We start from the raw sequence: 17,362 nt of genomic DNA on the forward strand, positions 1-17,362 counted from the left end.
TTCCAAGTGTTAACTTTGTGTATTTAAATGAATTAAAAATATTTTAATGATCAATCCAGCCTACTAGTTGAAATACTACAAAGGATAAAAACAGAAAGTACCGGTTACATTTAGTTCTACGCCAAAGCCCAAGACTGTCCAATCCCATCCTTCACATTCCTGAGAGAGAACATCAACCACCATCACCATCCATTCAGGCCACATTAAAACATTCACACATCAAAAAGCAGATATCAACAGCACAGCTCTCCCCAAAATAAGCACATCATTACAGACAGATTATTATTTTTTTAAATGTATGACTCCATCATAAGAAACATGTACTGTATTCGACTACGCGCCATGTGTCCAAAGACTAAATGTTTACATTGCATTCTTCCCAAGGCAACATTCAAGGCTCTGTAAAAACCATTAAATTATCTTGAATATGCCACATCCCATGACCCATTCTATGACATTTGCTTTGTTACTAGTACATTAGTTGTTCTAACTATAGTCTTTGTCTAGGCCGGATAGAGGTGGGGCAAACAGTCTATTCAAACACCACCATAAGCCAACTGACATCTCAACAAAGTTGCCAAGCTAATGTAAACAGAACATAAAAATATAACATTTGTACCGCCTATACATAGGGCATTGATATTGTTTTGAGTCATATTCATCTCAAGTGTTGCAGCAAGAGCAGATTGGCTTCTGGACCATAGTTAATGATACAGTGGGGTATATTTGAATGTTTTTTATTTCAACTTCATGAAGTGATTGCAATTTGACAAATAAACACCCTTCATTGACAGTGCCTGTACATGCTACGCCCTATGGGTGATTACTGACAATGGCTTGTTTGAATATAAATTCACATTTTGATAATACCAGTAGAACAGGTCCAAGTCCGGTTCCAAGTTATACACCGAGTGTACAAAACATTACAAACACCTGCTCTTTCCATGATGGATCGACCAGGTGAAAACTATGATCTCTTATGATCTCGATGATACTTGATAAATCTTTTGGGGACAAAAGTGGGGGGTGCAACTCAATATTAGGAAGGTGTTCTTAATGTTAGGTCCACTCAGTGTACCAGGAGAAAGTTTGGACATACCTACTCAATCAAGAGTTTTTCTTTATTTGTTTCCATTTTCTACATTGTAGATTAATAGTTAAGACATCAAAACTATGAAATAATACATATGGAATCATGTAGTAACCAAAAAGGTTTTTGAAAAATCTCAAACATATTTTGATTTGTTTAAGTAGCCAAACACTGCTGCATTTCAATTAACAGGTGTGCCTTGTTAAAAGTACATTTTTTAAAAATGTTTTCCTTCTTAATGCGCTTGAGACAATGAGTTGTGACATGGTAGGGGTGGTATACAGAAGATGGTCTTTTACCAAATAGGGCTAAGTCCATCTTATGGCAAAAACAGCTCAAATAAACAAAGAGAAATGACAGTCCATCATTACTTTAAGACATGAAGGTCAGTCAATCCGGAAAAGTTCAAGAACTTTGAAAGTTTCTTCAAGTGCAGTTGCAAAAACCATCAAGCGCTATGACGAAACTGGCTTTCATGAGGACCGCCACAGGAAAGGAAGACCCAGAGTTTCCTCTGCTGAGCACATAAATTCATTAGAGTTAACTGCACCTCAAATTGCAGCCCAAATAAATGCTTCACAGGGTTCAACGAACAGACATGTCAACAACTGTTCAGAGGAGACTGCATGAAATCAGGCCTTCATGGTTGAATTGCTGCAAATAAACCACTACTAAAAAGGACACCAATAAGAAGAGACTTGCTTGGGCCAAGAAACACGAGCAATGGACATCAGACCGGTGGAAATCTGTCCTTTGGTCTGATGAGTCCAAATTTGAGATATTTGGTTTCAACCGCCGTGTCTTTGTGAGACACAAGAGTAGGTGAACGGACGATCTCCACATGAGGGGTTCCCACCATGAAGAATGGAGGAGGTAATGTGATGGTGCATTGAAGGTGACACTGTTAGTTATTTGTTTAGAATTCAAGGCACTCTTAACCAGCATGGTTACCACAGCATTCTGCAGCAATACGCCATCCCATCTGGTTTGCGCTTAGTGGGACTATCATTTGTTTTTCCGACAGGACAATGACCCAAAACACACCTCCAGGCTATGTAAGGGCTAGTTGACCAAGAAGGAAAGGGATGGAGTGCTGCATCAGATGACATGGCCTCCACAATCACCCGACCTCAACCCCAATTGAGATGGTTTGGGATGAGTTGGACTGCAGAGTAAAGGAAAAGCAGCCAACAAGTGCTCAGCATATGTTGGAACTCCTTCATGACCGTTGGAAAAGCATTCCACATGAAGAATTTAAAATCTATTTTGATTTGTTTAACACGTTCTTGGTTACTACATGAATCCATACACTACCGTTCAAAAGTTTGGGATCACTTAGAAATTCCCTTGTTTTTGAAATATATATTTTTTTAAATTGTCCGTTAAAAGAACATCAAATTGATCAGAAATACAAATAGTACCTGCAAAACACCAGTCTCAACGTCAAAAGTGAAGAGACAACTCCGGGATGCTGGCCTTCTAGGTAGAGTTCCTCTGTCCAGTGTCTGGTGTTCTTTTGCCCATCATAAACTTTTATTTTTATTGACTAGTCTGAGATATGGCTTTTTCTTTGCAACTCTGCCTAGAAGGCCAGCATCCCAGAGTCGCATCTTCACTGCTGACGTTGAGACTGGTATTTTGCGGGTACCATTTAACCTGTTGAGTGTAGGGGGCAGTATTTTGATGTTTGGATGAAAAACGTACCCAAATGAAACTGCCCATTTCTCAGGCCCAGAATCGTGAATATGCATATAAATTGTCAGATTGGAGTGTTTTCTATCCTAAAGTTTCCAAAACTGTCAAAATATTGTCTGTGAGTATAACAGAACTGATATTGCAGGCGAAAACTTGAGGAAAGTCCAACCAGGAAGTGCCTAAGAGAAACGAATCTCCCTGTTCCATTGCATGCCTTCCCTCCATTTAAAGGGATATCAACCAGATTCCTTTCCCTATGGCTTCCACATGGTGTGAACAGTCTTTAGACATAGTTTCAAGGCTTTTATTCTGAAAAATGAGCGAGAACAATCACATCATGTCAGTGGATGGCTGGGTGCCAGCAGAGTTTTGCATGTGCAACAGCTTGGAGCAGACATTTTCTCTCGCTCTCCTATTGAAAAAGCTACGGTCCGGTTGGAATACTATCGATTATTTATTGTACAAACAACCTGAGGATTGATTATAAAAAACGTTTGACATGTTTCTACGAACTTTATGGTTACTATTTGGAATTTTCATCTGCCCGTCATGACCTGTACGAGCCTGTGGATTTCTGAACAAAACGCGCCAATCAAATGGAGGTTTTTGGATATAAAAATAATCTTTATGGAACAAAAGGAACATTTATTGTGTAACTGGAAGTCTCATGAGTGCAAACATCCAAAGATCATCAAAAGGTAAGCAATTCATTTTATTGCTTTTCTGACCAATCTACTTTGCTGCTAGCTGCTTCTTTGTTTCTGGCCATTTTTAGCCTGTAATCAAACCCCCAAATGCTGATGCTACAGATACTCAACTCGTCTAGTCTAAAGAAGGCCAGTTGTATTGCTTATTTAATCAGTACAACAGTTTCCAGCTGTGCTAACATCATTGCAAAAGGGTTTTCTAATGATCAATTAGCCTTTTAAAATGATAAACTTGGATTAGCTAAGACAACGTGCCATTGGAACATACAAGAGATGGTTGCTGATACTAGGCCTCTGGACGCCTATGTATATATTCCATGAAAAAAAAATGTTTCCAGCTACAATAGTAATTTACAACATTAACAATGTCTACACTGTATTTCTGATCAATTTGATGTTATTTTAATGGACAAACATTTTTTGCATTTCTTTCAAAAACAAGTAAATATCTAAGTGACCACAAAGTTTTGAATGGTAGTGTGTGTTATTTCATAGTTTAGAAGTCTTCACTATTATTCTACAGTGTAGAAAATAATAAAAAATTAAGTAAAACCCTCGAATGAGTATGTTTGTCCAAACTTAACTGGTACTGTATACAAACAGATAGTGTATCAATTAATGATCATTAGTTTATATACATAGCGCCGATTCATTTGCCTGGCTAGGCAAACTGGTCCTTCCCTCTCCATACACACTTCCTGGGTCAGCCAGGCCACTAAATTAATGCCACAAAACTTTTAACATACAGCATAAAGATTGATGGCATTTCTGCTAATCAAATATGTCACTATGGTTTGCCGAGTTGAATCCTAAACTAACAAAGCAGAGAGCAAATAATTGTGCAGGCTGAATGTTCAAATAAATCTGTCTGGCTGCAACTCTTGCTGGCATTTGACAGTAAATTGTCTTTTGCATGACCCAACGTTAGTGTGTCCTATTTAAAAATAAGATGGCCATCTTGAATAAGCATCTGTTGGCCGAACACACACACCCTGCATCGGAAAGTATTCAGATCCCAAGCCTTTTTCCACAGTCACGTTAGCCTTTTTATAAAATTGATTCAATTTTTTTTTCCCCTCGTCAATCTACACGCAATACCCTATAATTACAAAGCGAAAACAGGTTTAAGAAATGTTTGCACATTTATACAACTTTAAAAACAGAAATACCTTATTTACCCAAGTATGCAGACCCTTTGCTATGAGACTGGAAGTTGAGCTCAGGTGCATGAATGAACAGGGTCTGCAAACTTACGCAAATATAATATTTTGTTTAATTACATTTGCAAACAATTCTAAAAACCCGTTTTTGCTTTGACATTATGGTGGAATTGTGTGTAGATTGAGGAGGGAAAAAAACAATGTAATACAGTTTAGAATAGGCTGTAACATAACAAAATGTGGAAAAAGTCAAGTGGTCTGAATACTTTCTGTAGGCACTGGGTTGGTGACAGACAGTCCCAGGTCCATACAATATAGAACATTAACAGCTGTAAAGTTATTTTTGATGGTTTGCTGGTAAGCTGTGCATTTATTATTGTGATACTGTGAGGAAAATGGTTTAGTTCTCTCTGTGGGGACATGATCAGTAACATTCCTTATCAGACATACTCTGGTAAGCCACGAGGGACAAAAAACATCAACTTTCTATGATCTGTATTTTGACTTGAGATCTGGGTTTGCACAGCTCGAACGTCCACGTAAATCCTTCATTCATGTCAATGATAGACTTCTGAGAAAACGTAAGTTAAGTGGGCAGATCTCAAGTCAGAACACTGCCCAAAGTGAATCTTCTTTATACAGAAGAAATAAAATATTCAAACAGAATTACCTGATCATTGACTAGTAATGATCACAGAACATTTGTCTCATGCCATGTCCAACAAGTAGAACAATGCAATAATGACATTGTTTTTAAACAAAATTGATATAGTATCTAAACAGAGATGATCCCCTGCTCCGCTCACCACAATATCTCATGTTCTCTTACTGTCAAAGTAACTTTTCATAGAGGCCTTTTAAACCACTTAATATGGTGCCATTCGCAATGTTACATTACCAAGAGCTGGAGTCTTGCAGTACACAGCTTATGTATTAGCGCTAACGCCAACACTACACCTCAAATGTCACATTTATGTTCCGAGTGCTGCTCCAGAAGCATATCATGGAGGCAGAAATCAAAAGGCGTCAGCCATTATCAGTTATTGACATTTCACATGCCAATGTGGTATGCTTTTGAGCTGGGTTTCAGATACACAAATGGACAAGCGACGGTTTTGCCGAGTAATTTAAAACGCCTGTGACTGATGATTGTTTTAGCCGAATGACCTCCGACAACAGCTCAGTTCGTGTCAAGTCAAACACCTTTAAAAGGCATTAGAATCCCCTTCTGTACCTTTTCTATACAAGTAGAAACCCATAAAATGAACACTTAAAAAGTCAAACTGGACACACAGACGAGAAAAAGCGCCCCCGAAAACGTGGCTTTAGTTCATTTTCCAGTTCCCTCCAATTCCTCCTCCTAGACCTTCTGCACCTGTGGCTGCGGTACCTTGCGTCCCGCCTTCATGCGGCTGCGGGCGTAAACACGCAGGAAGAGGGAGAGGAAGACCACAGCCATGCCAAAGCCCCCCACCATGGTGACGGCGTGGCCGTACAGGAAGCAGGAGAGCAAGATGGCGATGGCCTGCCGCAGGGTCATGATGATGGTGAAGACGGCGGCGCCGAACTGCGCGATGGTGTAGAAGATGAAGAGCTGGCCGCACGCCGAGCACACCGACAGCAGCACAGCATGGAATGCGAACTCAGAGTGGCGCGTCATGAAGGCCAGCGAGTCGAAGAAGGCGCCCTGCTCCAGCAGCGAGCCCACGGTGAAGAGGCAGGAAAAGAGGTTGACGCCGAACATCATCTGCACAGATGACATCTTGTGCTTGAACAGGTTGTCCTGCCAGTTGGACGTGAAGCTGTCGAAGACTATGTAGCCACCCAAGATGACCACGCCGCTGAACGTTGTGACCGTAGATGGGTGCTTATCTGCCGTGCTCGTCAACAAGAACATGCTGACACCCAGAGAGATGAGTGCCGCCGTCAGGTACTCCCAGTACTCGTAGCTCTTGTGTGACACAATCTTGCCCATGAGCATGACAGGGATCACTTTAGAGGCCTTGGCCAGCACCTGAGTGGGGAAGCTGATGTACTTGAGGGCCTCGTACTGGCACCAGCTACTGAGGACGTTGGAGAGCGAGGCAAATGAGTACTTGTACATGGGTGCGCCGTGGCGGGGCTGCTTAAACAGGACACACCACAGGCCTGACACGGTCAGTGCCAGGATACGGTTCATGAACACCAAGAACTGGGAGTCCTTGAAGTGTTCGCCCTCCTCCTCGGGGGTAGAAGCCCCGTACGAGCGAGTCATCACCCTCTCCTGTAGGACACCCCATGTCAGGTAGGACACCTGGAGAGACAACAGGATAACAGAAGGAGACTAAACAATACGAAGTACATAAGTTATGAATAAGTCTATGTTTGCATTGCAGTTTAAATATATAGAATGTACCCAATCAAATGTATTTACAGTGCCTTCAGAAAGTATTACACCCCTGGACCTTTTCCCCATTTTGTTAATACAGCCGGAATTTCGCTGGACCCTAGACACACACACACAATACCCAATAATATCAAAGCAGAATCATGTTTTTAGAAATGTGTGCAAATTAATAAAAAGTTGAAATGTCGTGTCAAAGTGCCATAACATTTTTTGAATGACTACCTCATCTCTGTACCCCACATACAGATAATTGTAAGAGCCCTCAGTCGAGCAGTGCATTTCAAACAGATTCAACCACAAAGACCAGGGAGGTTTTCCAATGCCTCGCAAAGGGCACCTATTGGTAGACAAAAAACAACAACATTGACTATCCCTTTGAACATGAAGTTAATAAATACATTTTGGATGGTGTATCAATACACTCAGACAAAGATACAGGTGTCCTTCCCAACTCATTTGCCATAGAGCAGGTATTGGGGGTAGGCCAAATAAAAATGTGATTCACATTTTTTCCCTCACTTTACAGTCCATTTATATTTTCCAACTGGTCTATACATCCCTAGCCTAGTTTCAATTTGGACTTAAAATAAAAAATAAAATTGCCATGAAAACCTACGGCAAGACTTGAAAATGGATTTCTAGCAATGATCAACAACCAACTTGACAGAGCTTGAAGAACTAAAGAAATAATACTGTACAAATATTGTACAATCCAGGTGTGCAAAGATCTTAAAGCTGGCCGATCGAAGGGAGGGCGGTGCGGCAGGTGCCGCTTTTCCAACAGATGCTGTTATTTTATCTAAAAGATTCAGGTATACACCGACCCCAGCTAAGTAGCTCTCGCAAACATTTAAAGTGCAATTATGCTTTTTAACTCCAGCACATTGCCACGATTGTCAGCTATGTACAGAATGTAGCTGGTCTACTGATAATCTCAGTGAGTCCTTGCTGGGATGACGATCTACAGTTCAGCATCGTGTTCTTCTAATTTAGAATTCTTCACAACTCGGCTCGTGGGAATTATTCCTTGGCAAATTGGAGAAATTTGGAAACTGATGAAAGAATGAGATCATACTCGAAAAACTGCCCTGAAGTCCAAATTAGAGCACGACAGCACTCACCATGTTGAGAAATAAGGTGATGAAAGAAATCACAGGCCAAGGAAAACTTTTTTCTTTTTTAAAATCAACATAATTGGTGAAGCTAAGGAAAATTCTAAATTGATCTGGGAGAATCTAAAGAAGTTGACAGGGAAAGACCATAGTAACACTGCAAAAACAGTCTCTCAAAGTGCTTGATAGACATCATCACTGTTACATCTTCAGAAAGCATGAGATCCTGAGCTTGTATTCAAGATCCTAAATGGTCTGGCACCCCTCTGCCATGAGAGGTGACTGTATAGTTCCCTTAAGGAATAGCACCTTTAGTCAATCTGCTTTCTCTGTGAGAGCTTCCCATGTCTGGAACACACTGCCATCAGACACACAACTGCACCATCTATCACACCTTCACAAAACTAAATCATGGCTAAAGGCCAATTAGACTTGGGAACATAATCCCCAGCTGTGTATTACTGCTTTCCATGTTATCTGTAGCTTGTGAGGTGTGGAAACACTGTTTGTTGCTTTTATACATTTTGTTTTGTTGCTCTGTTGGTCTGCGTGCTACTTGTCCTATGATGCTCTGTCTGTCTGCTACGTGTTGCTTGTCCTGTTGCTTTGGATGTGCTCACTGCTTATTGTTTTTCTGTATTGTTATTGTAATAGTTTTTAATAACATGCCCAGGGACTGTGGTTGAATATTAGCTGGCTGGTTAAAACCGACACTTTTACTAAAAGGTTGATTAAATGTGCAATGTCGCTGTAAAATAAACTCAATAAAGTAAAGAGACTTACCCAGAAAGAGTCACAACTGTAATCACTGACAAAGGTGCTTCTACAAAGTACTGACTCAGGGGTGTGAATACTTACGTAAATTAGAATTCTGTATTTATTTTTTCAATAAATTAGCATGTTTTAACTTTGTCATTATTGGGTAACGTAAAAAATATATATTTAATACATTTTTGAATTCAGGCTGTAACACAACCAAATGTGGAATATGTCAACGGGTATGAATACATTCCGAAGGTGCTGTATACAGCCATTTTAACTACATGTCACAAAGTGCTCTACCTGAAGCCCTGCAGCGCAGAAGACTAACTTGAAGGCTTGTCTGGCCGACGAGCCCGAGTCCGCATCATTTCTGGGAGCTAGCGACACGTCGTCTTGGAGACCTGTCTTCGTTTCACTTCCAAACACACAGGCCTTTATGACAGGATAGAAAATGCCTCGGCCTGGGAGGAGGGGAATAAACAAGGTCCAGAACACATCAACCATTCACTGATCCATCCAATTCAACATACTGATTATGTTATGTCAACAGAGAGAACATGGGATTTGCAACTTGAAGGACACTAAGTCATACCGGATAGATAGGTAGGTGTTAGTCATGTGAAGAAAGGGTGTCGGCCTATGTGTGTATGGGTCTGCGTGTATGCCAGCGTATAAGTGCAACGTGTGTGTAATCACCAGTTTGTAGATCATCCACACCTGTTTGGAGGTAGTTGATCCTCTTCAAGTAGGTGATGAGGAAGTAGCCGGGGATGATGATGGTGGTGTAGCCCAGCACGTTGAGGAAGAAGCGGAACAGCCACACGTCATGCCAGTCCTGCAGCAGCGACGACGCTTCGTCCGCCGCCAGCGAAGATGGGAGGATCAGAACCAGGCCAAGCCAAAGACTTCACAGCACACACACACACTAGGATTAGTACCAGAGACATGGCAGGTAAGTTACGTAGCCATTGAAGCAGCATGTTTTCCCCACATTTTTAAAGTGATGGATTGAAATACTGCAGACATCTCTGATGAGATATCCAAACTTTTATTAATATTGGAAGGTGGGACACTGTCATTTAAAGCACAAAACACCCATTGAGTCAAGAGAAGAGACCATCCATCCCTTTTCATACAACAGCCCCCTACTGGTCGAGGTGGCAAGACCCGTTTCCACCTGTCATGTTCACTAATCCTGTACACTAGCATCCTTTTCCACAGATACACAAGGGATGGGTGTAGGTAGGTTAGTAGTATGTATGTGTGTGTGTGTGTGTGTTGGGGGGGGGGTTGTAACCTAATCAGGCTGTGCGAAAGGTGTGTTCCCAGCCTGCCTGGATACTTCTCTGCTTGACAGACAGAGGCTCTTTGTGTGCACCTCTACCCCAAGCCACTGCAGCTTCTCCCAGTGCAACCTGGGCTGTGAACAAGCAGCTCACTATACGCAGGAATGCAGTCCTCTCTGCACTTTAACCAACCAACCTGCAGGCCGAAGCTGTTCACATCAGGGCAGAGACTGAAAAATGGCCACATATAGGCTACTGGAATGGACAGTAGGCCAAATCATGCCACAGTTGGCGGGATTTAATCTATTTATCACATGGTTCATATTTGACTGTTACACAATTGCAAAGAGGGCCTTGTTGCTTTTATATGAAGTAGGTACTCTGCAACAGCCTAATTATTGTAATGGCCAGAATACACACTTGTATGACTTGAGACTAAGATGTCAGCACGGACCCATAAACGCCTTGGCGTTTACATGCTGTTTTTCAGACTTGACAGGGATGGACTACATTACACAGGCTTGTCCATGAAAAGCTGAACTGTCTCCATTGTAATAATATACAGTAACAGCAACCACATACGACTATTTACACAACCCAAAGGAATGGACTAAAAGCTGAAACGCGTGAACAGTTACATGACTAGACCTACATCATGTCAATGGCCACAGCAAGGGTATTTATTCTGCATGTATTCATTTGGACGTAAGTAACTAGTTAAACTGTTGTCATAACAGCTAACGTTAGCTCTAGAAACTAAGTACAATGGTGTTCCTGAAAACAAAACGTCGCGTGCACAGTCCGACTGTTGTTTACAAAGGCGCGCTCACATTGACAACTTGCAGTTTGCTGTGTCAAATCAACAAAATAATGCTTTACGTTGGGTTTAAATTGAATGCATTTTCAAAGGAAAATTAAGAGGCGACCGCATCAGCACAATGTGTTCCTACCTCCATGAAAAAGATGGCATTTTCCTCCCACTAACAACTGGCGTAGCGAACACGCCGAACTTAACCGCTTTCGTTGCAATGAAGGATGTAGCGACGCAAATCAACTGTTGGAATCGTTATTATAAAAGCAATTTCGCCCCTGAGCTAACGGTTTTCTTTCCCAGTACCTTTACAACTTATCAATTGCCTATGTGTTCACTTCAAGAAAGAATCCCCCCCCCCTTCAGTGGAAAATTAGGTTGTAGTCCTCTTTTGCGACATTGCCATCTGTAGGGCTGGATGAATACATTTACGAATCCACTGCACTGTAGTACAGCACAACTATTGTGCACAGCACAGTACTGTATCACAACAATATGTACAGTAGTTTAAATTAATCAGGAAAGTCAATCAGAAATGAAACCTTGGAAGAATTAAGTTGATTCACAACAACAGAATACATGCCTGTCACCCGTTAATGTAATAGAAACAATATTATCAACATAGTTTTTCCAAAGCATGAACAATTTATCCAAACAAGGAGTTTTAATTTATCCACACTAAAAACCAAAAGTTTGGAAAGATGCATGTCCCTCACAAAAAAGGAAGCTCGAACAGCCAGCACGTTTCTCAGCACACCAGCAAGCAAATGCTGTTCTTTTGACAATGAGGAAGTGTTGCTATCCAAAAACACAGACATGACTGTCATTGAATAAGCCCATGCCATGATTAGATAGCGGAAAAACCCACCAATCTCTTTTACAAGTTCTTTAAAGAATTAAAGTAAATTTACCAACATTTCTGAAAATGGACATATACTGAACAAAAATATAAACACAACATGTAAAATGTTGGACCCATGTTTCATGAGTACAGCACATGTTGGACCCATGTTTCATGAGCTGAAATAAAAGATCCCAGAAATGTTCAATACACACAAAAAGCTTATTTCTCTTAGATTCTGTGCACAAATTTGTTTACTTCCCTGTTAGTGATCATTTCTCCTTTGCCAAGATAATCCGTCCACCTGACAGGTGTGGCATATCAAGAAATGGATGAAACAGCATGATCATTACACAGGTGCACCTTGTGCTGGGGACAATAGAAAGTCATTCTAAAATGTGCAGTTTTGTAACACAACACAAAGCCACAGATGTCTCAAGTTTTGAGGGAGTGTGCAATTGGCATGCTGACTGCAGGAATGTCCACAAGAGCTGTTGCCAGATAATTGAATGTTCATTTCTCTACCATATGCCACCTCCAACATCATTTTGTAGAATTTGGCATTACGTCCAACCGGCCTCAACTGCAGACCGCGTGTAACCACGCCAGCCCTGGGCCTCCACTTCCGGCTTCTTCACTTGCGGGATCGTCTGAGACCAGTCACCCGGACAACTGATGTAAATGAGGAGTATTTTTGTATGTAATAAAGTAATAAAGCCCTTTTGTGGGGAATAACTCATTCTGATTGGCTGGGCCTGACTCCCCAGTGGGTGGGCCTATACCCTTCCAGGCCCACCCTTGGCTTATCAGTGATGTCTGTTGTAATGTTGTGCTGGGTACAGTATGTGCTGCACACTGTCAGTGCAGTACACATGCTTCGTCGCATGCTACACAATGGCCTTTTCCGACAGCTATCATCTTATTAGCCAAGGATGGCCTTATGAGACTATTACCTTATTAGAAAAGAGAATGTGCAAATACTGTATCTGCTCAAATTGCTGATTTTAAATGCCACACCACCAACCACAGAGGAAGTGCCTACCTACCTGCCCATCATGCTCCATTCTCATGCATGCTTTCATGCAATGTTGGGGTGGTTGGGTAGAGAGGAAGTAGCCTTAACCAGGGATTGTAGGTGTCATAAAGTAGGAGTGCTGATCTAGGATCAGTTCAGCCTTTTAGATCATAATGTATAAGATTATATGGACTAGTGGGACCAGGGCCCATATCCACAAAGCATCTCAGAGTAGGAGTGCAGGTTTAGGTTTTACCAAGTCCCATCTGTCCATGTAATCTTATTCATTATGATCTAAAAGGCTAAAATGATCCTAGATCAGCACTCCTCTGATATGCTTTGTGGATAGTGCCCTGATCCTAGGTCAAATGAAATCAAGCTGTATTTATACAGCACATTTAAGACATGGTATGCAAAGCAATGTGCTTTACAGGGAAAAAATGATTAAAACAACTATGAAAATAAAATATGAAAAGATTAGAGCTCAAAATATTAAGAAATTCAATACAGACAGACCTTGGAGTCAGTCTCTTTGTCAACATGAATATTAACATCACCCAAAACAATGATTTTATCATAGTTCTCAAGGACAATAGACAATAGTTCAGATAAATCAGTAAAGAAAGTGGGGCAGTGCTTTGATGGCTTATACAGGGTTATAGCCAGCACTGGTGGCTGACATTTAAACAGTATAGCAAGATGCTCAAAAGACCCAAAGTCCCCAAACGAAATGTCCTTACAACTGAGAGCATTAGTAAAATTAGAAGCTGTCCCCCCACCCTTTTCTGATAGAGTATGAAAAGCTGTAGCCTGGGGGTAGGTTTCAATAAGAGCGGCACTATAGTCTGACTACACAGTCATGTTTCAGTGAAAAACATGCAATCAACTTTGCGCTCAGTAATGAGGTCATTCATGAGAAAGGTTTTACTGGTGATTGTTCTAACATTTAAAACCTCCATATTCAATGTGTGGGTTGCTCTGCAACTGGGGCATCTACCTTGATGTAAACCAATGGAATAACAACCAAATTAAATGATTAACATTACAAACCACGGGCCTCCTGGGTGGCGCAGTGGTTAAGGGTGTTGTACTGCAGCACCAGCTGTGCCACCAGAGACTCTGGGTTCTTGCCCAGGCTCTGTCGTAACCGGCCGCGACCGGAAGGTCCGTGCGGCGACGCACAATTGGCATAATGTGTAACCTAGGCCGGTAGGGATATCCTTGTCTCATCACGCACCAGCGACTCCTGTGGCGGGCTGGGCGCAGTGCACGCCAACCAAGGTTGCCAGGCTTCCGGGTTGGATGCGCGCTGTGTTGTGTCGGAGGACGCATGACTTTCAACCTTCGTCTCTCCCGAGCCCATACGGGAGTTGTAGCAATGAGACAAGATAGTAGCTACTAACAATTGGATACCAAGCAATTGGGGAGAAAAAAGGGGGTTAAAATAACATTTAAAAAACATTACATTTTCTGACAGTCTCAAATCTATCAGAATGGTAGGAGATAAAAGTTTGTATAAACTCACTAGAATGCAGAGTTATAGGAATATTAATTAGGTTACTCACAACAACCATAGTTCCATTTCTGCAGGAGTTGATATGGTTTCCAAGTCCTCTGTTGCTTATTCTGACAGGGAGAACTGGAGCACTATCAGACCCTGTCCGTCAGTCTCTAAAACAGTTTGATGTTGCTGGAAATAATCTTGGTCCGCACTCCTAGTCTGAGATGCTTGATACATACAGCCCCCGGAGTCTTGTCACAGGACACAAAAGCTGCCAGGTGGGTGTGTCTATTGACAATATAGTCATTTTAGGGAATTCGTTCACTCAAAAGGGCGTCGGCCATTAGGTTCACAACATTGTGTCCTGGTTGGGGCAAATAAAGAATTGTTTGTTCAGTTACAGTGTTGAGAAAATATAATTTGCATAACCCCTGCCAAAACAGTGGATTCCCAATCATCTGGAAAAACAAACTAGTTTATCTGGCTTATATTTGAGTATTAACAAGTTGTCGAAGAATAAATCAGATAAATGCCAAAATAAAGGCTCAAATAAGTTCCTCCCCACCCGGCACACTGGTTGAAACAACGTTGTTTCCATTTCAATGAAATTGCATTGAACCAATGTGGAATAGACATTTTCTGTGCCCAGAGGGTAAAATGCTTGTGAAATAAAATATGCCAACATGCAAATAGAAGATAAAACATTCCCCATCAACAAAGACAATAAATGAATCCCTCACCTCATTGAAAGGCTTCTTTATACTTGGGCCCAGTCTTGCCTTAGGCCCTGTGCCTGAATATTAAATACGGGCAGCCTGTCAGAGTACACAGAGAACAGGTAGGTTATCCGGCTGAGTGGAATTTCCAGACTCATTGTACAAAGGGAAGAACCCAGCAACAACAATAAATAGGATTTACCAAAAGTAACAGACAGGAAACTGAGAAATAAGGGGGTTTGCCGTTATCAAGGAGGCTTTGTTCTCCCGAGTCAGCATCCCACAATGTTTACAAAAATTAATTGGATGGATTTGCAGTACATGCTGAGTCAGCAATAGCCTGCAAGAATGGCTCTATCAAGAAAACATCTATTCGACCTCTAGTCTATATTAATGACAAACAGTGCATTCGGAAAGTATTCAGACCCCTTGACTTTTTCCACATTTGTTTGTCACATTACAGCCTTATTCTTTAATGGATTAAATACTTTTTTCCCTCAGCAATCTACACACAATACCCCATGATGACAAGGCGAAAACAGGTTTTTGAAAATGTTTGGAAATGTATTAAAAAATCAAAAATAGAAATACCTTATTTACATAATTATTCAGACCCTTAACTATGAGACTCGAAATTGAGCTCAGGAGCATCCTGTCTCCATTGATCATCCTTGAGATGTTTCTACAACTTTATTGGTGTCAACCTGTGGTAAATTAAATTGATTGGACATGATTTGGTAAGGCTCACACCTGTCTATACAAGGTCCCCAAGTTGACAGTGCATGTCAGAGCAAAAGCCAAGCCATGAGGTCGAAGGAATTGTCCTTAGAGCTCCGAGACAGGATTGTGTTGAGGCACAGGTCTGGGGAAGGATAGCAAAAAATTGCTGAAGCATTGAAGGTCCCAGGAACACAGTGACCTCCATCATTCTTAAATGGAAGAAAATTGTAACCACCAAGACTTTTCCTAGGGCTATCCGCCAGGCCAAACTAAGCAATCAGGGGGGAAGGGCCTTGGTCAGGGAGGTGACCAAGAAACCGATGGTCACTCTGACAGAGCTCCAGAGTTCCTCTGTGGAGATGGGAGAACATTCCACCAATCAGGCCTTTATGGTAGAGTAACCAGACGGAAGCCACTCCTCAGTAAAAAGGCACATGACAGCCCACTTGGAGTTAGCCAAAAGGCACCGAAAGACTCTCTGACCATGAGAAACAAAATGCTCTGTTCTGATGAATCCAAGATTGAACACTTTGGCCTGAATGCTAAGCGTCACGTCTGGAGGAAACCTAGCACCATCCCTATGGTGAAGCATGGTGGTGACAGCACCATGCTGTGGGGATTTTTTTGAGCGGCAGGGACTGGGAGACTAGTCAGGATCGAGGGAAAGATGAATGGAGCAAAGTACAGAGAGATCCTTGATGAAGGTTCACCTTCCAACAGGACAAAGACCCTAAGCACACAGCCAAGACAACCCAGGAGTGGCTTCGGGACATGTCTCTGAATGTCCTTGAGTGGCTCAGCCAGAGCCCGGACTTGAACCCGATTGAACATCTCTGGAGAGACCTGAAAATAGCTGTGCAGCGACGCTTCCCATCCAACCTGACAGAGAAGAATGGAAGAAACTCCCCAAATACAGGTGTGCCAAGCTTGTAGCGTCATACCCGAGAAGAATTCAGGCTGTAATTGCTGCCAAAGGTACTTCAATAAAGTCCTGAGTAAAGGGTCTGAATACTTATGTAAATGTCATATTTCATTTCTTTGTTATAAATTAGCAAAGATTTCTGAAAACCTGTTTTTACTTTGTCATTATGGAGTATTGTGGGTAGATTGATGAGGGGGAAAAAGGTATTTAATTCATTTCAGAATAAGGCTGTAATGTAACAAAATGTGGACAAAGTCAAGGGGTCTGAATATTTCCCGAATGCACTGTATTTGACTAAATCCTAATTCCATATTCCATATACCTAAATCCGTAATCACGGGCACCCTCATAGATATCATCCTGACCAACCTGCCCTCTAAATACACCTCTGCCGTCTTCAACAAGGATCTCAGCGATTACTGCCTCATTGCCTGCGTCCGTAATGGGTCCGTGGTCAAACGACCACCCCTCAACACTGTCAAACACTCCCTCAAACACTTCAGTGAGCAGGCCCTACTAATCGACCTGGCCCAGGTATCCTGGAAGGATATTGACCTCATTCAGTCAGTAGAGGATGCCTGGTTATTCTTTAAAAGTGCTCTCCTCACCATCTTAAATAAGCATGCCCCATTCAAGAA

General features: G+C 41.8%; 1 protein-coding gene across 6 annotated transcripts; it reads right to left on the minus strand.

Moving 5' to 3' along the window:
• On the minus strand, nucleotides 1-15,502 carry LOC135506124 (adenosine 3'-phospho 5'-phosphosulfate transporter 1-like). Of its 6 annotated transcripts, none has more exons than XM_064925574.1 (6): nucleotides 15,107-15,502; nucleotides 14,431-14,730; nucleotides 14,103-14,263; nucleotides 9,630-9,817; nucleotides 9,213-9,373; nucleotides 1-6,945 (listed from the first exon to the last, which is right to left on the minus strand). In XM_064925574.1, the coding sequence occupies exons 3-6, from the start codon at nucleotides 14,195-14,197 to the stop codon at nucleotides 6,013-6,015; spliced, it is 1,377 nt and encodes a 458-aa protein (XP_064781646.1). In that variant the 5' UTR covers nucleotides 14,198-14,263; nucleotides 14,431-14,730; nucleotides 15,107-15,502; the 3' UTR covers nucleotides 1-6,012. The 6 variants fall into 6 exon arrangements, with proteins under 6 accessions (XP_064781646.1, XP_064781644.1, XP_064781648.1 ...); XM_064925572.1 differs by having other exon boundaries at nucleotides 9,609-9,817; XM_064925576.1 differs by lacking the exon at nucleotides 14,103-14,263 and having other exon boundaries at nucleotides 9,609-9,817.
• Between the last annotated feature and the right edge of the window lie 1,860 nt (nucleotides 15,503-17,362).

This window comes from Oncorhynchus masou, chromosome 19, assembly GCF_036934945.1.
Source record: "Oncorhynchus masou masou isolate Uvic2021 chromosome 19, UVic_Omas_1.1, whole genome shotgun sequence".
Taxonomy (NCBI): domain Eukaryota; kingdom Metazoa; phylum Chordata; class Actinopteri; order Salmoniformes; family Salmonidae; genus Oncorhynchus; species Oncorhynchus masou.

Excerpts from the sequence above, each read along its gene's own strand:
- LOC135506124 (XM_064925572.1), bottom strand. The coding sequence starts at position 14,197 with ATGCGTCCTCCGACACAACACAGCGCGCATCCAACCCGGAAGCCTGGC. Across the intron at positions 9,818-14,102 it reads GCCCGCCACAGGAGTCGCTG|TCTTTGGCTTGGCCTGGTTC; the intron begins GTGCGTGATGAG and ends TGTGCTGTGAAG. Across the intron at positions 6,946-9,212 it reads TCTGCGCTGCAGGGCTTCAG|GTGTCCTACCTGACATGGGG; the intron begins GTAGAGCACTTT and ends TTGTCTCTCCAG.